Below are 22,486 nucleotides of genomic sequence, written 5' to 3'. Positions count from 1 at the left end.
ATATTGAGAGACCTCTAGAACTCTATAGTCTACAAATAGACAGATCAGAACAATTACAAGCTTATGATTTTGCAATGACTGAGAGCCAGAAGCCATTAATGTCTCCTGCAAATGCTGTCATCTCCTCAGAGAAGTTGATATTAGCTGTGATTTTTGAAAAATGTGATTCATAAGTTGTAAATGTCTGTTATACGTCTGCCAAGAGAATTTGTGATAACTATTAACTTTTAAAATCTATCATCTAAGATCTTGGATTTTCATTTTTGCTACTTTTTTTTAAAACTAATTTAAATACTTTCTAATGAGGATGACACATCTCTTGACAAGCACTTTCACTCATAGGCAATCCACTTGCCAATTCACAGCTAAGGCTGAGACTTTGTGTTTGCTCGCCAGCCACAATGGAATGCAGCAGAAGCAATCAAAGGTGGCATCAGCTGCCAGGCCAGCAAGATCATTCACTGCCTGCTAGTAATCCAAAGCTGGCTACTAGCATCCCTTTAGTCAGAATATTTTTTGAGGTGCCTGCAATCAGTTCATTATCTGTTTATGGTTCATGCTACTATACAAAGCGAGTGATATTAGCATAAAACATTCTAGCTTTCACAAAGAGGTCCTTACATGAAGTACAATATTGACAGGATCAAAACTCATCCTGTGCAAGAGTGGGCCGTTCTGCTTGCTCAGTTACCTCTAGGTAGTTTGTATAAGCAATGTCTCTGGGGAAACAATATTGCTGCGATTACATGAGGCAGGCAACCTTTTCCCCTAGATGGTCACCTCATTCAGTCTACTAATTCTAAATACATACAGAAAATTAATTGCAGTCCACATCAACATCATTCCAATAGTTTACAGCAGTTGAGAACGTAACATCCACCAGAAAATTAAAACAATGTCCCACCTTCTCCCAAACAATGTACAATACAAGAAAGTTAAAAGACTACAGATGGCTGTGAACCTGGAAAACCGCCACAAACTTTGCAGATTGAAATATTTGTAGCTTCAAATAAATCTACACAAAAGCAAATAAAGGCCCCCATTTTTAGTGATTTTAGGAGCCTTGTTAATCCAAAATGTAGCCAAGATCACAAGGTTGAGTTCTAATACCAGATGTTATGTAATTTACCCTTAATTATTATTATTAATTGATTTAATATTCATCATAGGATATACCCAGTGCTTTTGAGAGAGTACTGAGGACAGACACAATGATGAACAAAAGGCTCTCTCATTTAAAAAGTAGCTTCATTATCACCCACGACATGAAAGTGCTGCAGTGTACTACAGATGTCCAGTGAAGATATCTGCACAAACCAACGTCCTTTGTGTTAGCAAAGCAGTGGATGTGACATCAAAGGCTTGCACCATAAACATGAGATGACAAGGTGTTTAGACAGTCAAGGGGAACATGTACCACCAGAAGATTTAGATGAGCTTCAGCTAGCTTAATTAGAGAAAAGCTTCTTGACGATAATAAACCAACTTTGAAGAAGAGATGAGTTACTGAATACTGTTAGCATGACTTGATGTGTGTGCTGGGCAGTACCCTGTTAGGGCAGTCTATTTTTAAATCCAGATGATTCCACTAATTAGCAAGCTTATATACATTACTATTAAAGTATTCAGAGTTTCTAAAAGCTTAAAACTGCTAACTATGCAGCAACTTTGGAAATATCCTCTCAGAAGACGTAATGAATGCTATTTGTAGAAGGGCAAGGGATATATGCATATAACCATGCTCTGTGTATCGTTGTCAAGCCTACTGCTCCAATATAGCTGCTGCCAGTAACTTACTTTATTCTCAGTTCAGGCAGCTACTTGCAACATGAATAACTGTTGCAAGGAATGGCATGAGGAACCAGGCCTGGACGATCGGAAAAGTCGGTGTTGTAGCAAGGGGGGAGACCAGGGAGAGCAGATAAAAAAAGGGTTAAAGGACTGGGGCAGAGCCATGGGTAGGTGGAACAAACAGACACTTTTTAAATAAAACCCCCACGTGTTTCAAAACACATCAAATCTGCGTTCTGAAAACTGAGAGATGCAGATCAGTGTCTGTGGATGATCACCTGCATTTCTGATCAGGGTAAATCAAGGCGAGTCATCCCCTTACATGCAGTCACAAAGCTTTTTCTAACCAATGGCAAGAGCTTCTACACACTTCTATGTGCTCGTTCCTTGTGCAGAGGAAGAAAAGACAGTTGAACTTATAAAAAAAAGAATTCTCTGTCCTAACTCATGCACGGTCTCAATCTTTCCACACTGCGACACATAGATATCACCCGATATGGGCTCCCACAGTACAGGGGCAATAGAGTCCCACTTGCCTGATGCTCTCTGTAATACACCTCTGCGCTTCTTTGGCATTTTCTCCCTCGTGGAGGTAAGGCTTGAACTCCAATGAGCTGTGCAGCTTATAATCATAATTAAATCAGAATTCCCGGTGACCTGATCAGACTGCAAAGCTGGCCTCTGGATTTCAAGTAGGTGATGCCAATAACTGCCTTCCCACAGCAGAGTGAAGAGCTGTGTTTTTACACTGCTTTATAGAGGCTGGCAATGCCATCATTGGCCAACCATAAACACAGAGTCCTGAACTTATGTCCTGGCAAGTAAATTTAAAAATAAACGGTTTTCAAATATTTGGCATTCTAAATGTGCTTATTCATTCGTGGAAGCTCTCTCCATGTGCTAGACACTCTCCAGACATCTGTGAAGGCACAGCAGCCGCCTTGAGGAGCTCAATCCAGGCTGGACAAAGAGATAACTGCACAGAGGTTAGGGAAAGTGCCACAAAAGGGATTGTTTGCAGTTTTTCAGCCCACGCTTTTCTTCTGTTAATAATTGAAGATCTTAAACAGCTCTTAGTATTTATTTTAAAAGCACTTCAGTTTACCTTAAAAAAACCCCTCTTGGCTGCATTCTGTTGGCTGACACTGACTCCATAAATGTTTCAGTAAGCAAAACACGTTAATACCATTCCCTGGGCTCACAGAATTTAGCATTTATTTACACGGATAAAACATTTTAAATATTTATTACATGGGAACAACATTGCTTTTTATACAAGGTCAAGCCCTTTTCAGCCCCTGGAGGACTGCATTGACCCAAGGGTTTAGGGCACAACTAAGGAGCAGAGGGAACAGGGAAGAAAGAAGGAAAAGAGCTTATACCAAGCAACATTGATCTTTCTCAAAGCTATGGGAGATACGCTGTTTGGGATGCTGCAGGTGTTTTAGAGCCCGTATACGATGCTGTACTTTTTTCTCAGGAAGACAGTCATAAGAAGGGCTGGTTGCTGTCTCATCAGTTCAGGCAGTTATTGAAGAATGTGCTTATCTCTAAGCATGTAAGTGTCTGCACCTAAAGCAATGGGATTACCTACATACCCCCTTGTGTACTTACAAGCTTTTTTGGATTTCAACCAATGCTCAGCAAGATGGCACACAAAAAAAAAGTGCACCAGACCCAGCTGCTAAAATGCACTTGGCATTGTTGCGCTGTGGAACATGTCCAAGGAAACTAATGGTAGGTTGGTCTCAGAAAAAACATTTGCGCCTTGCTCAGCACAGCTCTATCTCACATTTCCACGTGTCTTCAATTTTGGATCAAACTTGGTTTGCTGGACAGGGTGATTTCCTGTTCTCATCATATCAGTAGTCAGGATCTTCAGACAAAGTGTATTCCAAGTCTACTCCTTCATTGGTTTTGCAGGGCTATATTTTGCCTACACCACGGCGTTGCCTGAACCAGGAGTATGAGAAGGAACAATCTCATACAAAAGACCCTCTGGGAATGAGCAGGAATAAAAGGGAAAGGAGAGTACTTTCAACTCCATCCATCCCTCCTCTCCCTCCTGATACACACACAAACACACACAGATTTTCATATTTAAGCCAGTGCCAAGGGTGTGGGAGGTAATTATTTTTCTGCTAATATAGTTCAGAAGAAAACTACTACTTTCTGCAAGCAAGGAGGAAGCAGGGGAGGATTTGTGACTCAGCACAGTGCCTGAGTCAGATCACTTCTGGGAACCACTCTTAAGTGGTAGAGTTTATGCGCCATCCCCAGCCACGAGCTAGGCCTACCCACAAATCACAGTTATTTCTGATGATACACTAGGAGACTGCCACTACAGTTATCTCTATTTCCAAAGCACAAGCAATATAACCAGTAATATTCCCCAAAGTGGATGTTTATCACTTAATAAACATAGGCATTGGCTAAGAAAATTGAAAAATATTAAATATTCATAAATATGAAAGGTTTTATACCAATTTTAAAGGAAGACTGGAAAACAACAGACATTTTTATCACAAAACAGACCAAAGTCATGGCAAGATGTCTTAGATAAGTACATCTGCAATGATTTGTGAGGGAAAACAGTGAGGACTTTCTTCACCAGTGTTGCAAAGGAAACTCATATGGCACAGTTCAGTTAAGGACAGCTGTACAGTAACAATTCAGGGAGGTAGTCCTTACTACTGTCTTGCTGGAGTCTCAAAATATTAGTGCCACATTTCTAGATAAAGCAAATTCTGTGGCTGTAGTGCAGTGTTCTTGGGGCTGCAGATGCCATTTCTATTTCAAGAATAACAGAGAAGGTCTTGGAATAGGAAGGAAAGACACAACACAGAACAGCAAACTAGCTGAAGCAAAAAGAAAGAAAAACTAGGAAAGACACTTTTCAAGCTGAACAGTGACTGTTTTGGAGTAAGTAATGCCATTTAAACTTATACAAATGTACAATTCAAAACCATGTGCTGCAACTAATAGAGAAAAGAAAGTTTTGGCATCTGCTCTGAATGTTCTCATTCCTTTGTTTTCAAACCATGTTTTCATTGACTTTTCAAACTGAAATACACACACACACACACAAAAGGAGACTCATACAAATGGGCTTGTGTATGCGAACACAATAGTTTTATGTTTGTCAAGTCTTGCAATACCGCCCTAGCCTCACCCTTTGAGGCGAGAAAGGAACAGCAAAACAAAAACAAAAGCCACAACAAAACCCAGCTCTTCCTTCTGGATCCTTTTCTCTTGGGAAGCAACTAATCTTCAGTATCCTCTGCTTGTCAGTGACTTAACTTAGCCAAACAATACAGCTTGCCCTCAGCATGGCGGCCACACAGCCCCAGCTTTTGGGTGCCTGAGGAGGATGGTTGGATAAATGTACATGCTGCCTTAGGCTCTTTGCCTCTCTGCTGGAAGAAACCTCTGCTACCACTCATAGAAGCACCCTGCTCCCCTCCTAGGGGCCTTTAACCTTTTAAAATAGCTTTTTGTTCAAAGTACATAAGTGTTCACTTTATAAGAAAGTTGCTTGCTGATCAGAAGACCTTGCTCATCTTTCCAGTCCCAACACATTAGGTAGCTCCTACTTTATTCTCCAGCCATTTGATCTTAGCTCAGTTCATCTGAGGATAAGGTCCAGGCAAGATCTACAGACCTTCAATGTAAAAAAAAAAAAAAAAAACAAAAAACAAAAAAACAACAAACCACAAAAAAAAGATGAAAAGATGTAGTGCCCCTCCCATGCAGCTACCTGCGTATAGAGGAGGAGCGTGGAGAGAAGAGGAGCAACTAATTGCCTACTGAAAATTGCACATGACAGAAAAAAGACCATTTTGAGCAAAAACACAAATGAAGTTCAGTAAGTTAACTTTGAGGCTGTTTTGAACAAGCACCAGAGCATGCTGAAAAGTAGTCTTATGCTGAGAGGGGGGAGGACAAGGTCAAGTATTCACTGCCAGAGTGAAGTTCCTAAAGACAGGCTGAAAGTAAGGTAGGAAAAGGGCATGCAGGAGCCTTGGCAGTTCCTAGGCCATCAAGGATCAGCTGTCACCCTTTCCCAGGAAATAGCTTTGATTTTCTGCTGACAGGACAAACATGGACTCTCCGAGAACTCTGTTCTTGGGTTCATTGTAAAGGTTTTATCTATAATCACTGTGAAGGATCACAAATAGGAAAAACTTTTTTTTGCCCCTTTCTCTACAGAGCTACACAAAACCTGGCCAGACTGTCTTTGAAGACTGCACTAGTTCTCAGTGAAATGATCCATCCCACTTACACTTTTTAAAATTTCTTCTTGCTCAAGCACAGCTGTGACAGAGAACAGTCTTTCAAGCTCCAGCACAGGAGCAAATTTTGGTCTAGTCCTGTGACACTGGATTCAGTCAGAAAACTTGTATAGGAATGTGTCAAAATGCTGTACTGCCTTTAGTCTGCTCAAGTGAGCATAACCCCCCCCCCCAAAACAATAGTTAAGTAACCTCTGAACTGAGACAATGACGAAAAAGCTTTGTTTCAGAATGCCAAATACTGTTTGTACACAGCTCTGAGGAATGACTACACACATTAACATGTCCTAAGGATGTAGTTTTTGAAACAAGGAACTATGGTCACCTATAAGTGCTAAAGCATCATGGTAACAGAAATGGGCCTAAAAAACTTGGGTCTCGATTGTGAGTGTACCAGCATTTAAGTGGAGGACTAACGGCTGTTGGATTATAAATGCCTTTGTAAAGTTGCCAAATTCTCAGGGTCATGAACAGTTTATTTTTACCTGTTTATTCTCATAGCTCCTCAGGTAAGTGGACATTAGCCCCTTTTGTTCATCGCTAAATAATCCTTTCTGTCATAAAAAATAAGGAGTTGTCTTAGCTACTTCTCCTGATGCTTTTTCTAGCTTATCACTTGTGAACAGGTTTAGAAAATTTAAAAGCTAGCAAGGTAATGAACATTAACAGGGATCCTGCAAATGTAAAAGTGCCTCCAGGAGTGATATTATTACAGTTTTGTAGTACCTGGAGAAAAATATATTGATGACAAAAATTGATCTTGCGTGTTAAACACTCCAAGCCTATCATAACTGGCATACCATGAGCTACGCTAATTTTTACCTTCTCATGTTAGAAAAAGTGCAACAGAATACTGGATAAACCATAAAACTTTCTCTTTAGATGGCTATCTATTTAGAAGTGCAGCACCGTATATGCCAAGCACAGGCTATATAGCCCTGGAGAAGAAAACTCACTTCACCTCTTGACTTTGGATAGTGCTTAATGAGCACAGTTGGGACTAAGCTCTGGAGAGACATAACATTTTCAAAATAGCTGTCATACAGGGTTTTCAAGAGTATTTTGAGAACTTAAAATAGACAGTTACCTGATCAGATAATGAAAGAATTTATGCGAACCACACAATGTGTGATCACTGCTGTGTTACTGTCTTGACGCACACGTGGGATTTGTTTTCTGTTTTTAAACTACTAAAAATGCTGTTAATGAAAACGCATGGTACAATGTCAAAATCCTTGAAAAGACATGGCCAGACAAGTCTGAACAACTTTGCATCAGTTTTAAGAAGAGAGTTTGTATTTAGGGACTCATCTATTCAGTGGTTAATCAGTCCCATCTCAGAATACCTAAAACTCCAGCTTTTTTTCTTTTCCACAGTAGTAAGGCTGTTGCTTTTGATTTTTATAAATCTGATTAGTCTTAAAACTCTGCTTGCAGGCCTCAGATAATAAAATGCCTTTAGGGGAAAAATTGGCTTCTGCTATAATAAGCAAAACCTCCTTTAGCTCACTAGGTAGCTCCAGTATGTTTGGACAGAAAAATTAATGGTTGCAGTTTTCACAAAGATGTATTTGTCAGATGAAACAATGGTTCTTTATTGATATTTACTTTCTTTGTAACTTTCTTTATGACTTGCACAATTAAAAAGATTTTTGTAGACTGTGTATGTATGGCTGGAATGCATTGGAACTAAACGTTTATTTATTTTGAATTTCCTTTTACATATAATAAGCTGTCAGGAGGGAATCGTAAGGCTCTCCTGCTGCAAACTGAACAGCTAAATTAATCTACAAATATAAATCTGAGTGGAATTTGACCCCCTCCAAAGAAAATATTTTAAGTGAAACGATCTCAACACTGGAATGTGAAAACCAAAAGATGGGCTAAAGCTTGAGTTTAAATTATCACCTATATTGCGAGGGCAAGGGTGAGACTCAACCCTACATTCTTTCCATGGGCGCTGTTTATACTAAACAAGAGAACTGTTAGATTTAAAACAGGACTTTGTAAAGCTTGTATGTATGGATACATGGACATATTGGTTTGATTTCTGATCAAGACATCAAACCTGATTAAAAGGAAATTTATCTTTTGGAAACTTCATCTTTCGGTAACTACTAATACATATTAAAAACCAATGTACGGCAACAACCTATGAGAAAACATCAATTGCAGAAGTGCGCTGAACAAGGAACAACAGTTATTGCAGAAAAAATTACTAAACCCAACAGCCAATGCAAAACAAGACAGAAATGTCAGTCAGGCTGCTAGTTTAATACATTAACAGTTATATAAAAGAAACTGAACCAACAGATTATACTTCTAAGATATGTAGCATTTCATATGTCCCGGTTCTCACACCAGGTGTGTACTACTGCCTTCAAAAAGGGGAGCCCTCTACAAGAATGGTATCTGACTAAAAGATGAGATGCTTGAAAAAAGTTTAGAGGGGAAGTTTTGCAATCTGATAATGAAATTGGATTGCTATAGATCTTTCCACTCCTAAAGAAAACAAAATTTAGTAAGCCTTATGAAAAAAGTGACAAAACCAGAATTTTTATCATTTCTTCTATTTTTTTTATTCCATGAGCTACTTTCTGTCAGAAATGCTTCTGATGTAAAAAAGTTGAGCAGCTTTAGCATTACTGAAGTTGAAATAAGATTCCTTGCGGAGGGTTAGCAGATGTTTTCTGAATTGTGATTGATGTGGCAAGGCAAACCAGGAGTAAATAATCTAAAACTGAAAAAATAAGAGGCATAGCTATTCAGACAACTCAGAAAAAACAGTTGCAACAAAGGGCAAAACACATATGGGATAGGTTATTGTTACATGTGTTAAACAGGAATTGGATTTGCTTCTGGGAAAAAGGGAGATTAGGAAAGATGTCTGATCTCCTTCCCTTTTCCCTGGCAGAAAGAAAACTTTGATAAAATGTTAAGAGACTAGGCAGGTTAGGTGGGCTGTAGTTTGCCTTTGGTCAATACTTCCCCATGATCAGAACAACAAATTATTTGTTCCATCAGTGAACATCTTAAGCATAGAAAAGTTTATTAGTTGTTCCTACCAGCCAATATTCCCGTGTTCTCAACTAGCACAGTAATATCAAGCAGATGTAACTCAGAAGGCAGTAGATGATTTTGGAGAAGCTAGATTAAAGAGAAGAGGGAAGGTCTCCAACAGATTTATATAGCCACTGAAATTTTATATATATTTCCTCAGATTTGCCTCCTTTTAGTTCAGTGTGCTTTGTTTCTTTCCCTCCTATAGCACTTGCACAAGATGCAATATTATTACAAATTCAGATCATCACTGAAAAAAATAGTTTATCTGGAGACTAAACAGAAGGCTTAAAAAGTATTCACTGGTTGAGAGAACTATCTGACTGGTCTGCTGCTCAGTGGTTTGCTGATATTTTGATAATGCTTTGTGAAAATCACAATAATGACTACAGGCAGCTAACAATGCTTTTGGAAGGCTGGGACAAACAGAATTAATTCAAACGATGCCAAAGTCACAGAGCATCCATGTACTGCCTTGTGTCCTGAGCAAAACACTCTTTTATGAACTCTCTTGCGTCCCACTTCTGAGATGAATGCTACCCAGTGTGTTAGTCACCTCTTTGAGATAGGATGAGAAAGCTTCAGACATGTTAAAAAGTCCCAACAGTTCAGTAAGAAATTAATAGATGTATATTCACTTTAAAGAAAACGAATAAAGGACTTCAAATCATTCCATAAAGGATCTTAAATCAATAAGAAATGCGAAATTTAGCCAATTGGAATCAAAGTATGAAATGACATTTGACGTAAGTTTGGGATGACATCAGATGCAGTAGAGATGTATGTCATCTGGGAGAGAACGTAAGAAGAAAACAGAGTAGATCATATCCTTACTCTTTTGATCTGGAACACCAATATCTTCCCTTGCCCATCACAGAGACAGCAACAGCCAGCAATTACAAGCGAGCAACTGTGAACACAACACACTCCTACTGATACCAGTTAGTTACAATCTGTATGTATACTTCTGCTCCTTTTATGGTCCAGGCAAAAGCATATCTAAACAACGCAAACCGTTCTTTGGAGGCAGCAGATGGCATTAGATTTTCAGATGCTTTAGGACAAGCATCCTGATGGCATGGGCTCTCTCTCAGAGCCATGCCCTACACCCATTCTGAATGAGAACTCTGGGCATTACCTGAAGAATGAAAAAAAGGTGCTAGAAAGAAAGTCTGATCTGTCCAGAGCACTTCTGAAAAACCTCTGACTAAGCCAAGTTAGGATTTTTTTTACTATCTCCATGTCTCCTCTTTGATGTCAGTGTGGATTCTATTTTCTTCATTTGGAAGGGACTGCCTACACCCTGATGTGGTTCCACATTACGGTATTAGGATTTTTTGTTTTGTTCTGTTGTGAAGACACGTTGAATAATCATGCCAGCATGCAGAGTAATTGGTAGGATAAAGGCTGACACAGTTATTTGATACATTCATAGTTAGTGCTATTTTTAAAAGAGCTACATAGCCAAGATCAAATAATAAATATTTCCCTGTTTTCATTGGCATTCCTTAAATATGAGAGAAAACTTTATTACAACAAGAAGGCTGTGCCTCTGTGAGCCATCTTCTTTACCAAGACAAACCCCTTTTTGCTACACTGAGTTAACCTCTTCTGCCATAAATTACATCATTCTGCAGGTTGTACCACTCAAAGAAACATGCTTTGGGTCCTGATTGTGTAAGCCCTGCTCACAGGAACGATCTTTACCTATGGGAGATGCTATGCTGGAATCAAATTACTCCCTTGAGTAACAGTGACCTAAGTAAATCAAGGACTTGCAAGTATGTGTAGAGTTAGTTCTAAGTTAACTACAGAGAAATAAGCTTAATGAGGACATTTGGTTCAGACTGTTCTCTCCTTTTTTCTCTCCACTTCCTTCGCATTTGTAATGAAAGCAAAACAAATTGGCCACTTGAGATTAAAAACAACTAGGCTATGACATGGGAAAGGTGGTGCAGCTTGTCCTCACACGGTGCTCTTTGAGCTGGAGAGATGGTACAGATGGCTGAGAAGTCTTGTTCAAGAATGAAGGAGAACGTAAGAAATCTGCTTGAGAGCACGTTTCCTACAGCTTTTAGAGCCCAAGAGAAAAGAAAGGAACTGGCTTGGCAAAAGCTGACATTATTCAATGCAACAACAACAAAGTTTAAGGCAGAATTAAGATTTGGAAGCCAAATTTTGTCCAAGTATATTTGCAGCAATTCCCTCTGTTGTCAATGACTTTTATCACATCGGTTTGGTGGCAGTAAACTGCGAAGTATAGGGTCTCCTCCAACTTACTCTACTCTTTTGTACCTACACGCAAAAGCTTCACACTTTGGAAGCTTTGATCGGGCCACTTCTGTCTCCTCAGTTGAAGGCAAGCCAGAATTCTCCACTGGTATGCTGTTTATACCATAACTTCACATGCATCAGGAGGGTAAATTTAAGGCCCTAGCTCCACCAGTGACAGTGTATAAATGCAAACCATGTGCAAAAGAGATGACTGTCAACTATATTTTGCCAGAAGCATACACATTTTGAAAAAAAATTGTCTTCCTGACTGCCAGTTAGTATTTGCTTAAAACTTAAGACTTAATATGTGCTATTCAACATATAGAAGCAGGCAACGGCTCACATTTCTTTGTTGTGTTCCAAAAATGCATGGTTCTCAAAAGAGATGTCATTTTGGATTTCTTGAATTCTCTGTGTTTATTACCTCAATTACATTATTTCCTCAACTATATAAAGTGGTGATAATTTTCTTGGGCTGTGCAGAAAACAATGAGAAATTACAGTTGAAATTTTTGATTGTGCACTAAAAAAAAAAATAAATCCCAAATGCAAGCCAAATAACTGCATTGGGTGTGTTTGTTTCAACAGCTGTAAAATGGAATCATTGCAATAGATTGAGCTGCATTGTCTCAGTGGTTGGGAAGGGCATCGCAAGCCCAAGCAGGAGGGCAATCAGAGGCCAGACAGTCAGGTGCCAGCACTGGGATAAGGTGAATGTCACCACTGCACACTGAGATACAGAAAGAACTAACTACATGTAGAGTTGCTCTAATTCCCATCCTCACCCTCCAGTAAAGTGGTTTGGCACACTCAAGCTGACATGATGCTACAAAGGAGAATAGTGAATTTCACCCTGGGAAAGGGCATTTAAGGGTAGTTAAAAATCACCATTTCATTCTCCCTGCTTTATACAGTACAGGCAGAACATAAGGTTTCAGAGGTGGCATGCCTGCAGCAGGAACTAGGATCTCTGCATGGTGCTTGATCCTTATTTACTGTCCCAGCCTTCTCCACACACTGGGTAGAGTGGTTTTGAGGATGCTTCAATTACACCTGTGTTCAGTTTGGCCTCTAGACAAATTCAGCTTTACAAGGATTACACAAGAGAGAAAACGTGTCTGTTCCCCCCTGGTTAGGTATACTATCTCCAAATCAGGTGTAGTTGAAGACTAAGCCTTCAGTGTAGTACCAGTTTCTAGCTCAGAGCACTAAGAGGCCTTCTGATAGGCAACAAGCATCAAACCCCCATTTTTTGTAAATCATTAAAGAGCAAATTCAGAGTCCTGGAATCAAACATGAGATAGAGGATTTGCTTAGTCTTATGTTCGGAGGATTACCATGGTGAGCCTGACATGTCCCTACTGTCTTAAACTCTTTAAGTTACTCTATATTTTGTTATAAAAGTCCCCTCATTTTTCTTTCAGTGGGGGGTATCTCTGAATTATAAGATCATACAGACAGAATTCCCCTATAATTTGAAATCATTAGATGAGATCATATTCCCTTAAAAGGGGGGAAAAAAAAAAAAAAAGAAAAATTGACAGTCTTGGAGTTAAGAACAATCCTAATTGGGAAATTTAGACAATAGCCTAAACACCTTGTAAGCATGGATGTGGCGTCATATATACACACCTGAATGGCTCAGATCTATCAGGACATTGCAAGTAAAGACAGGATGCTTTCCTACATACTACAAAGTTCAAAGAAACAATCTGATTAATGCCAGAGAGTTTGGGATAAGGATGGAAGAAGGCTGTGGTAATGAGAAAACACTGCAATGAATATAGGGTAGACAACATTGCTGAGCCTGAGAAAGCATTGTAAATTTTAATAGAGAAGAGCACTTCATGGCAAATGAGAACCAATTGTAATGAGACAGACCAAAATCTAAAAATGTCTAAATTTTTCATTCACCTTGTCTGAAGGTGCCCAATTTTCACATGAACTCAGAGCAATCATGGGCTTAACAGCAGCATCATTCCAAAATTTTAGTTGCTCTAGTTAGTTATTTAAATACATGTAAAGGTAGTCATCTATAGGCATTCATACATGAAAATCCTGGTCTTACTTCATTTTAACTAAAAAAATATACAAGCCAGTTACATGCTGTTGTTTCACTGACAGAAAGACATTGCACTATCATGAGGAGGGTCTGGCTTACGTTCTTTTGCTCATACCCTCTGTTTCCTAGTTATGCGGTTATTGCATCTCCAGTAGACCAGTGCTAGAGACCTACCTACACTGCCTTTGAGTAACTCTTTCCTGTAGGAGACTCCAGGGAAGCTTGAGCACATCACAGGCTTAGCTTTTTGTGTTTTTTTTTAAAGAAAGAAAAGAAAAAATATGACAAATTTTTGTCCTAGTGGAACAGTCGAGTTTTCTCTCTAGCTTTGGTAAGGAGATTATGGTTTTCTGCCCACATAAATCTGGGTAGTCAGCAGAGGATCTCATTGAAAATACAAACATAGAGCACAACATCTACTCAAATTATATGGCTTTCAAGCTATCTAGAAGAGCTTGTAAATTAAGTTTGGCAGATATCAGATAGGCAATAACTAGTGGCAACAATGTAGTTACATGAAGATGAAGTACAACGTAAAGAGGATGAACAGAATGTTATGAGGTGGTATAATTGAGCAGCACGAATAAAGGTGATAGAAATGGAATTTAATAAGTCAAATGGGTGTAAGTTAGCATGCGTAGGAGTAACTGATTGCCCTTTCCAATAGTGAGGAGTGATTTTCTTTTTTAATTGGATCATGCTTCTTCATTGCTGAATTGGATGCTTCTTTTTGCCCTTCTCAAGCACAAAATGTTTAAAACAAGTTTCAAAACATGTAATAATGTAAAATGGAGATAGAAGAGTAATAACAGAAAACTCTTAACACAAAAGGGCAGACTCGATTCTGTCCATAGAAAGGTTTGCAATGCTTTAGACTCCTGCCAAAGGAGATACTGGGTAATGGTTTCCAAGATACTAAAGTGATTAAGTTTTGGTATACATGTTGATTTTGCACTTGTCTACTTATGTCCATCAAGGGAATTGTCTTCCTTCTCTCTCCTTTCTCAAACCAATATATTGATCTTAATGCCACATTAGGATGGGTGCTTTAATGCCCATATGACATTTTTTTTACAAGGAGACTGCTTTGGTACACCAGCAGTAAAGTTATTTCAGCAACTGAAATAAAGTATGCACTACAAGAATTATGTTAGTATGCTGTAACAGAATAGTTGAACAGTGAAGTCTGGCCTGTGTATCAATGAGATAAAGTGCTTATGTCTAATTTTCAGAAGTGACTTACCCGTGTGAAACCTAGATCATCCATCTGCTTTTGAAAATATTCACCATTAATTTACAAGTTAATGCCAGGCTAAATAGACTGGAAGCGGATCATTTTTCCAGAAGCAGTATGACTTTATAAAGAGTTAGAAATTAAAAAATAATAATAATAATAAAAAAAAGAGTTTGCTTAATTATTTCTTTGAAATTTTATTTTGTTCAGAAAGCAACTGTCAGCACTGTGATGAGAGCTGTGGGAAGTATCTAATCTACTGCTCTGCCATGCACCTCACATAGTTACAGCAACACCTGTACTTCTCACTCCAAAAAAAGTTTTCAGGAAAGGAACTCAAATTACTTTTTTTTTTTAAAACAAAACAAAACAAAACAAAACCAAACCCAAAACAACACAAGCAATCCCTATTGCAGTGCCTGGAAATGTGTAAATACTTAATACCAATTTTTGAAGGTGTAATGGGGACCCAAAGACATTAAAATCAGTGCCTTTGAAGGCTTCTCCCATGATGCTACAATAGTTTTTGTCATGCGGGTAAAAAATGTCTATCTCATCTTTTAAGCAAAATGTCTATCCCCTTCCTTATCACAAGTGGTCTAGTGAATGTCCATATAACCACAAAGAATAAAAATATCATCTATTCTCTTAAAGTTTATGAAATATTCATGTGCCCATCACACTCATCCAGACATAGTCCTCAGGCTTTGTTGAATTCATGACCTCAAACCCTTTTGATTTTAGGAGGCACTAAAGTAATTTGGGGCCTGGGACAGTTCAATCCTAACAAAGATTGTCAAAGGTACCTTTGCTTGTCTTCCTGTGGGTGAACCAACTTTGCTTGCAGATGAACCACTTCCTGCGCTGAACAGTCCCTGAATTCTTCGCTGAGATGTTTTCTGGCAAGAGACAGCCAGGTCCCAGGAACAAAGCATGGATGAGACTTAGAGAGAGTGGTTTCTCTGCTCTGAGGCTAACATCCAATGTCCATCTATCTGAAGCTTTCAGATACCCATGTTGACCCAGGTGCCTAGCACTGGTAGCCAATATGAGGCATACAGAGTTAGAAGCCACTTCTGAAAGCGTTAACACCTTGAACTTTTGCTTCAGTCTCTCCATCTGCAAAATGCAGACACTAGTAATTTACTTTAGAGGGCAATTAATATGTTTTTCCCCTACTTCTAATCATACTTACGTGCAAATGCTCTATATTCTGAAATAGGTCTTTAAATTCTCAAACCTGAATACAAAAGGTGTCCCTCTTAAATTGGATTATTTCCTATGGATTGACCCAGAGAGAAAAAAATCCATGCAAACTCCTTTTGACTCGGAAAAAACGATTCTATGCTGCAAGCCAACCTCTTGCAGACAACCTATTTCCCAACTCCAATCCTGATGAGTTTAAGATTTGCATGCAAAAATTCACCAAGTTCTTCATAAATTTGGTTTATAAGAATCATTGTGCTTTACACTTTTTTTTCCAAATAGCAGTAGTTAAACATGGACCTCAAGCCAAGCAGCAGATGTTGGGCTTTCCATGCAGAAGGCGGCTGCCAATGACCCAGAGGATCCCCTCTTACTAATGAGATGCTGCTTCCATACACTTACTGAGTCTGTTAAGTGAGAATAAATTGCAGTGCATGTCACATTCATGTAATTTTAGGACAAATCTGTGCGGGTTGTCTCCTCACAGTGGAAAAGTCTACTACATTTTGGAAAGGGAAGGAAGCAAAAGGCATTTCTTTATGGATGGCAAAACACAGCAAGTGCAATGTTGGTAACTCACCCACTGGTGTTTATGATGTCTCAGGGACAGAACCAGAATGGGACACAGAGATTTGACTTCTAAACCCCTGCACTAACTTATTATGTAATAACATAATCCTGTAATGTACTATTTATGGTTGGCTTAGGCAATCTTACCTAAAAGGCCTCATGAGAAAAGTTACACTCTAATACATATAGATGTGATAAAATTGATCTAGGCTAATCAACAGGCATTTGTACAATTAAAAAATGCCCAGTGAAGGTTGAGGCCATATTAGCTACAGACCCCAGCAGGCTTTCTGAAAGCCACACCAGCCCCAAAGAAGCCTGGTTCAATAAATATGTCCCTAGTCAGAACCATAAAGACTAATACAGGCTGTCTGTCAGATCAAGTTGATGGTTTGCCTGCTTCGCACTGGACTGGCATTTCATTGTCTAGACCAAATGTTTGGTAGCATGCACCAGGCTCCCTGGCTCTGTTCTGGTGCAAATTAAATAATTCTCTTGATAAGAAAACTTATGGACTATTAGATAGTCTACACTGGGGTCAAGATCATATATGCATATGGATATGAACTGTGTCAGATTTGGTTCCCTCAGCTTCCTCTAGTCCTCTAAGAGCACGGGTCAAGAGACTTGAACAGTAGTAACAAAACACCTTTCTCTCAGGGAACACATGTTCTCCAAAACAGCAAGAACTACAAGCACAGTTAAGCTCAGCCTATGTCAGAACAACTCTCAGAACATGTCCCAGCATAAGCAGCATCTCACCAAAAACACTCCAGTTCAGATGTTTAAATTTGAGTACCCCTTTACCATACAGTGGGCATGCAACCAGAAAGTGTCAAAAGACTTAGATCAGAGAAGGACTAGGAAAGAACAACAAATCCTTAATTTACAGCCATGAATTAAGTGGGTGCCAGTGCAGACTGAAGACCACAGACAGACTACTCTTCATGAGACAAATCTGGCAGAAAGAAGAGCTGTATTCTGCAAGGACTGAAGGTTGTCTGCATGAAACAACCCACTGCAGTAATTCCTAACAGAGGTGGCATGAATAGTGGATGTTAATTCTGTATCAGAGGAAAAGTTCCTTAGTTGCCCAATAGACAGCATTTATTTCTCAGTATTTTCTACTCACCAAATGATGCCCAAAGTAACCCCAAGTTGGGCACAAGCTGAGGCCTTGCGGACAGTTTACCAAGCACGGCTTTTTATAAGACCAAATAGTAGAGCTGTCCATTGCCTCAGTATTTTTTGCTTTTATCGGTGCTTCAGCTCCTTCCACAGAGATTCTTACCTTTCATTTAAAAAGCTTCTACCCTTTATGGTTGTGGAGAAAAGCCTGCAAACATGGTTCTAATATAACCTAGTGGGTCAGAAAACAAGCCAAAGAAAAAAACCTCACACTTATTTTTCCTAACAACTAAATCATGATTTTTAAGCTGATCTCACAGAGTTTATGGTAACTTGACTCGAGGTTTTTGAATGACTAAGAAGTACTTTAAGATATCAAACTAGCAAGCTCCCCAAACAAAATAAACAAAGCTCGCTCCACAGCTATTCCAGAGAAGATTAACTCCTTTCCTGCCAACTACATCTCTCATTGCTATAAACATGGAAAGCAATGACAACTTTCAACTAAGTCTCTCTCCAAAAGGCCAGTAGGTCCTGCCTATAACAAACTCGCAAGCCAAGTGATATAATCCTCCCACACTGTGATGTCCATATTCCACCTCCACAATAGAATTACCAGACTTCCAGTTACTCATACCTTCATTGTAAATAAGAAAATGGATGTTAGACTATCAAAAGGCACTTGAGGACTTTCTCAGAGACATTATAAATAATTTAAGCAAATAAGACTAACAAAGAACATGACTGTGTCATTACCCTATGTCTTGTTGGTTCTAGATTGTTCCCAGTGCTCTTGATCAGAACATCGTGTGTGAAGAAGAAAATGCAATTTTAATGAAAAAGCTCCTCTCCCTCCAAAATCAACACAAATGACCATACAGCATTTCCATCAAGGTCAAGTATTTATAATATCAACAATACACTATGACTTTACAATTATCTAAAGGATCTTTTACTTGAAATCACGAAGATCTTGGATCTCCCACTTTCAGTTTATAAAGGTTGCACAATCAGATTGACATACCATGAAACTTCCATTCCCCTTCAGCTCTGTTTTGGTCATCCTTTGTTTAATATCACGTTTATCATGGATACATTAATTTGAAAAAAGGCCTCCCACACACATCAAAAATAATCTGCATCACACTCTATCTTCAAAATTGTTACAGAAATTACTTCTGCCCCATGACACACCACAGACATACATAAAAGAAAAACAATGATGTTACTTACTAGGTACTCCAGACACCAGCCGTAACGGACGTAATACTCGGAAAGCCCGCAGTGCTTTAACATCGAATCCGGCACCTTTTCCTCCTATTGAATTCCCCCCATCTGCTTTGGTTGCTTGTTCTAAAATTGCACTAAAAAGCCTGCAAAAAGAAAGAGGAAACAATCTGTAGGCAGACAGCAAGGCTTGGGCTAAACAGGAACAGAGATCATCATCATCATATCACCCAAACTATCTCACAGACCTGTGAAGAGTGTCACACATCTCAGTCGACATTCACATATGGTGGAGGAGAGACAGACTCTTCCCATATGCAATAGCTTAATGGTGATGTCTATACCATTTGCAATACACTTTGTTTCTGGAGCAGACATAAACACGACATACTCCTTCAGCCTAATGGCTTCTTACAGCCAGCTACGGACTACCACAGCGACCAGCCTGCCTGGTAGCACGTGGATGTGTGGTCCCCGCCCTGTGTGCTGGGGCTTGCCGGGTGCTTCAAAATGGCCTTTCTGGCAATGCCTTGTGCTGAATTTAAAGGGTCACCACCAGCAGAGTACGTGGGTCAGATTCTGAAGGCAGCCTTCAGGCTGTCCTTACCAGACAGTCAGGACTTACTTAGTGGGCAGAAAGGCAAGAAAGCACAAATTTTAGGTTTTGCCCTTTCTGCTGCCAATACTTTGCTGTCTTTATTAACCAACAATCCACCATGGGGAAAAAATCATCATCCATAATTAATCCAATCATGAATTATCTGTCACCCATTTTACAAGGAATTGAGATTCACCAAGGTCACTGCAGGCAGAACTTGGTGTAAAACTCAGGGATCCTTCAAGGTGCCAATTTTTAGATAAGGGAATATGCTTAGATTATGTGCTTGTGTATCCATTTGTAAATTCCCTGACGCATTGGCTAGGGAAAGTGCAAAACTGTAGGAGTCTTATTATTAGAATGTTTTATTATACCGGTCTTAATGTTTTATCTTGGCTAGTAGGAGTAGCTGCTTTAAGGAGAAGATGTTTCACTTGGAACACATTTGAAAAGGCAAAGCAAGGAAGAAAAGACAATGTACTTCTGTGAAAGAGCTGAAGGCTCACCCTATGTGTTAATAAGAACTTGATTTAATAAATTAGCTTTCAGGAAGCAGCTTCCATTTTTCTGGTAAAACATTAGCACCTTTGGGGGAGGACGGATTCCTCATGAATTTGCTAATGACATTGCTTTCAGCCTTAAAGTCATCAGCTTGAACCCAGCCAAATTCAGTAGAGGTTAAAAGCTGTTCCAGTCTAAATGGATGTTTGGCGCTCAGTAGAAAATGCTTGCCTGTGAGTGGCAGAGACCCCTTGGCCCTTAGCTTGCCATGGAGGTACCAGAGGTAACTTTAAAGAAGCTGCCTGGGATGCCAGAAACAGCCTAGTTGGAGTGGCTGGGATTCAGCACTGGCTGATTTCTCTCTCAGACTTTGCAGACTGCAGTGCCTCTGTCAGGTTCTCATCTATACGCCCTGACTGGCATATTCCACAGAGAGCCCCCAAACTGCATATCAAGCAGAGACTGCGCTGCCTGATTGCTTTACAAGGAGCTCCAATCCCCGCACTCCACCGTTAAAACTTACTGATAGAGCCAACAAACAGAGAGAGCTTGCCCTAGATAGAAAAAGAAGGATTCATTTGCTGAAGCATCTAAGCCAACACATTTCCCCAGCACTAAATCCGCACAAAAACATGGATTAGGGGAGTGCAAATGCGAAATTAGATTCTTAAGCAGTTTTTAAAAAAAATTCATATAAAGAGTCTTATAAAACTTGTCAGCTGTGACTGAGGAACTCCTAACTGGATCTATTCAAAGCCTCAACTTCAAGCACTGCAGAAAGATTTAACAACTAGGTAACAAGCGTGGGAAAAACTGTGTGTGCCGAGGTTGGATGCTGAGTTTGTAGGTGTTGCAGACTGAGAAGCAGGATGCAGAGAAGACAAAAACAGAGCCTATGAGAAATACTGCATTGACTACAGATATCACAGAGAGAGATAAACAAGGGCTGATGCAAAGAACATGAATTATTGGAATGTATGTATTTCTTGAGCTGTGTACACAAATTACACAGTTGCAATTTTCTGCTGGTCTTCATAATAGAAACGCTGTAGGTCAAATTTGGCCTAATGTATTTTCAGTAAGCTAGTGATTAAGCTCTAGAAATATGCCCTATTTCTTATTCAAACATTTCTATCTTCCTAGTCAACAGAATTCCCATACTAGATGATGAGTGACATACCTATACAACAGTCCCAGTCTCCTGGGATCCTCTGGAGGAAAAAGAATTCACTGCAAAAGGTTTCTTACGCTGTTTTTCAGCTCTCTTGCAATGCTGAAGACAAGAAATCTCAAGGAACTCTGAGTCAGCAATTATACAAAACTGGAAGTCCATTCTCCCAGTCCCCATTATCACTGGCCCCATGTTTTACCAAACAGCAGCTCTTGGCAGCTAGCACCAAAGGCATTTCTCTTGCCACCCATGCAATGGACAAACCATGAGCTGCTCTAGATTTCTGCATTCTAGGAAAAGCTATACATGTCCTAAATTAATTCAAGAGGAGCAGAAACATAACCAGTAGGATGGCTATTCCACTGGAGCTAGAATGTGCCTTCCCAGACTAATGCAGCTACACTGCAGGCCAGTTGGCCCTGTTTGTGTGCTCCAGCATTGATGTGCCAAGCATGCTCTCTTGAGGTACCCACAGTCATCTGCCTACTGTACTTCAGGAATAATTTGCAGTAATTCCTGCTGCTCCTTATTTACAAACCTATGTTTAAACTTGAATTGCATTATTCCTGCTAATCCTGCTCTAAGGCATTTATTCCATGCTTAATATCTCTCCCTGTACTAATTCTGCTTTTTACTAATGCAATACAACTTTTTATTTCTCTCATTTATGTCACTCTCTCTCCTTTTTGTATTGGGGTCTAGACTGTGCCCAATCTGGTGTACTGAATCTCTACTCCACTCTTCAAATTTATAGTACATCTTGCCAATCCTACTTCATTGTCCCTATTGCCTCCTGAGTTAGGGCATGGTCAAATATCTATGACTCAGAGGCTACAACTACCACATGCTTTTTTGGCTGTAACTCATTATGACCCAGAGGGGAGGAAAAAAATAAAATAATAAAATGTCCTTTTCAGAAATAGCACCAATGATAAGACACAGAAGAAACGTAAGGCTTCTGACATCCCCTTCCATTATCCTCTAATTAAGAAAAAAAACCACAACCCATATTCAGTTTGTAGTTTCTATGAGCTCTACAGACTTTCTAGTTTTTCAGCTAATTGCTTTCCAATCCTAAAAAAGATGGATAGATGTTAAGCTACTGATACAAAACAGGAGACCAGGGTCCTTATACCTGTATTTACATGGGAAAATCTACTCTTTGATGAAAACCTTTGGGAAAAGCTTACAGAGGGTATGGTGGAGCGAGGTGCAGTTCTTTCCTTCTCTTCTCAGTAGGTGAGTTAGCTGAAATGTATGCTCCAAGCATGGTGTGAGAACACTGCTGACAGAGAAATCAAAGTTTGGATGGTATAAAAATGCAAGAGGGCTAATCTCTTGTGGCCACTGAAAACCTCACCATTTAAAAAAA

General features: G+C 39.4%; 1 protein-coding gene across 12 annotated transcripts in view; it reads right to left on the bottom strand.

Annotated features, from left to right (window-relative positions):
• CACNA1C (calcium voltage-gated channel subunit alpha1 C) overlaps positions 1-22,486 on the bottom strand; it is a 490,124-nt gene that overhangs the window by 175,936 nt on the left and 291,702 nt on the right. For all 12 annotated transcript variants that reach the window (XM_075051200.1, XM_075051188.1, XM_075051198.1 and 9 more), the window contains exon 5: positions 18,851-18,990. In XM_075051200.1, coding sequence (XP_074907301.1) covers positions 18,851-18,990 — 140 coding nt within the window. The remainder of the gene's footprint in view (positions 1-18,850; positions 18,991-22,486) is intronic.

The sequence above is a fragment of the Buteo buteo genome, chromosome 19 (assembly GCF_964188355.1).
Source record: "Buteo buteo chromosome 19, bButBut1.hap1.1, whole genome shotgun sequence".
NCBI classification, from domain to species: domain Eukaryota; kingdom Metazoa; phylum Chordata; class Aves; order Accipitriformes; family Accipitridae; genus Buteo; species Buteo buteo.
The sequence above is the reverse complement of the archived record's forward strand: the minus strand, read 5'-3'. Positions and strand labels throughout refer to the sequence as shown.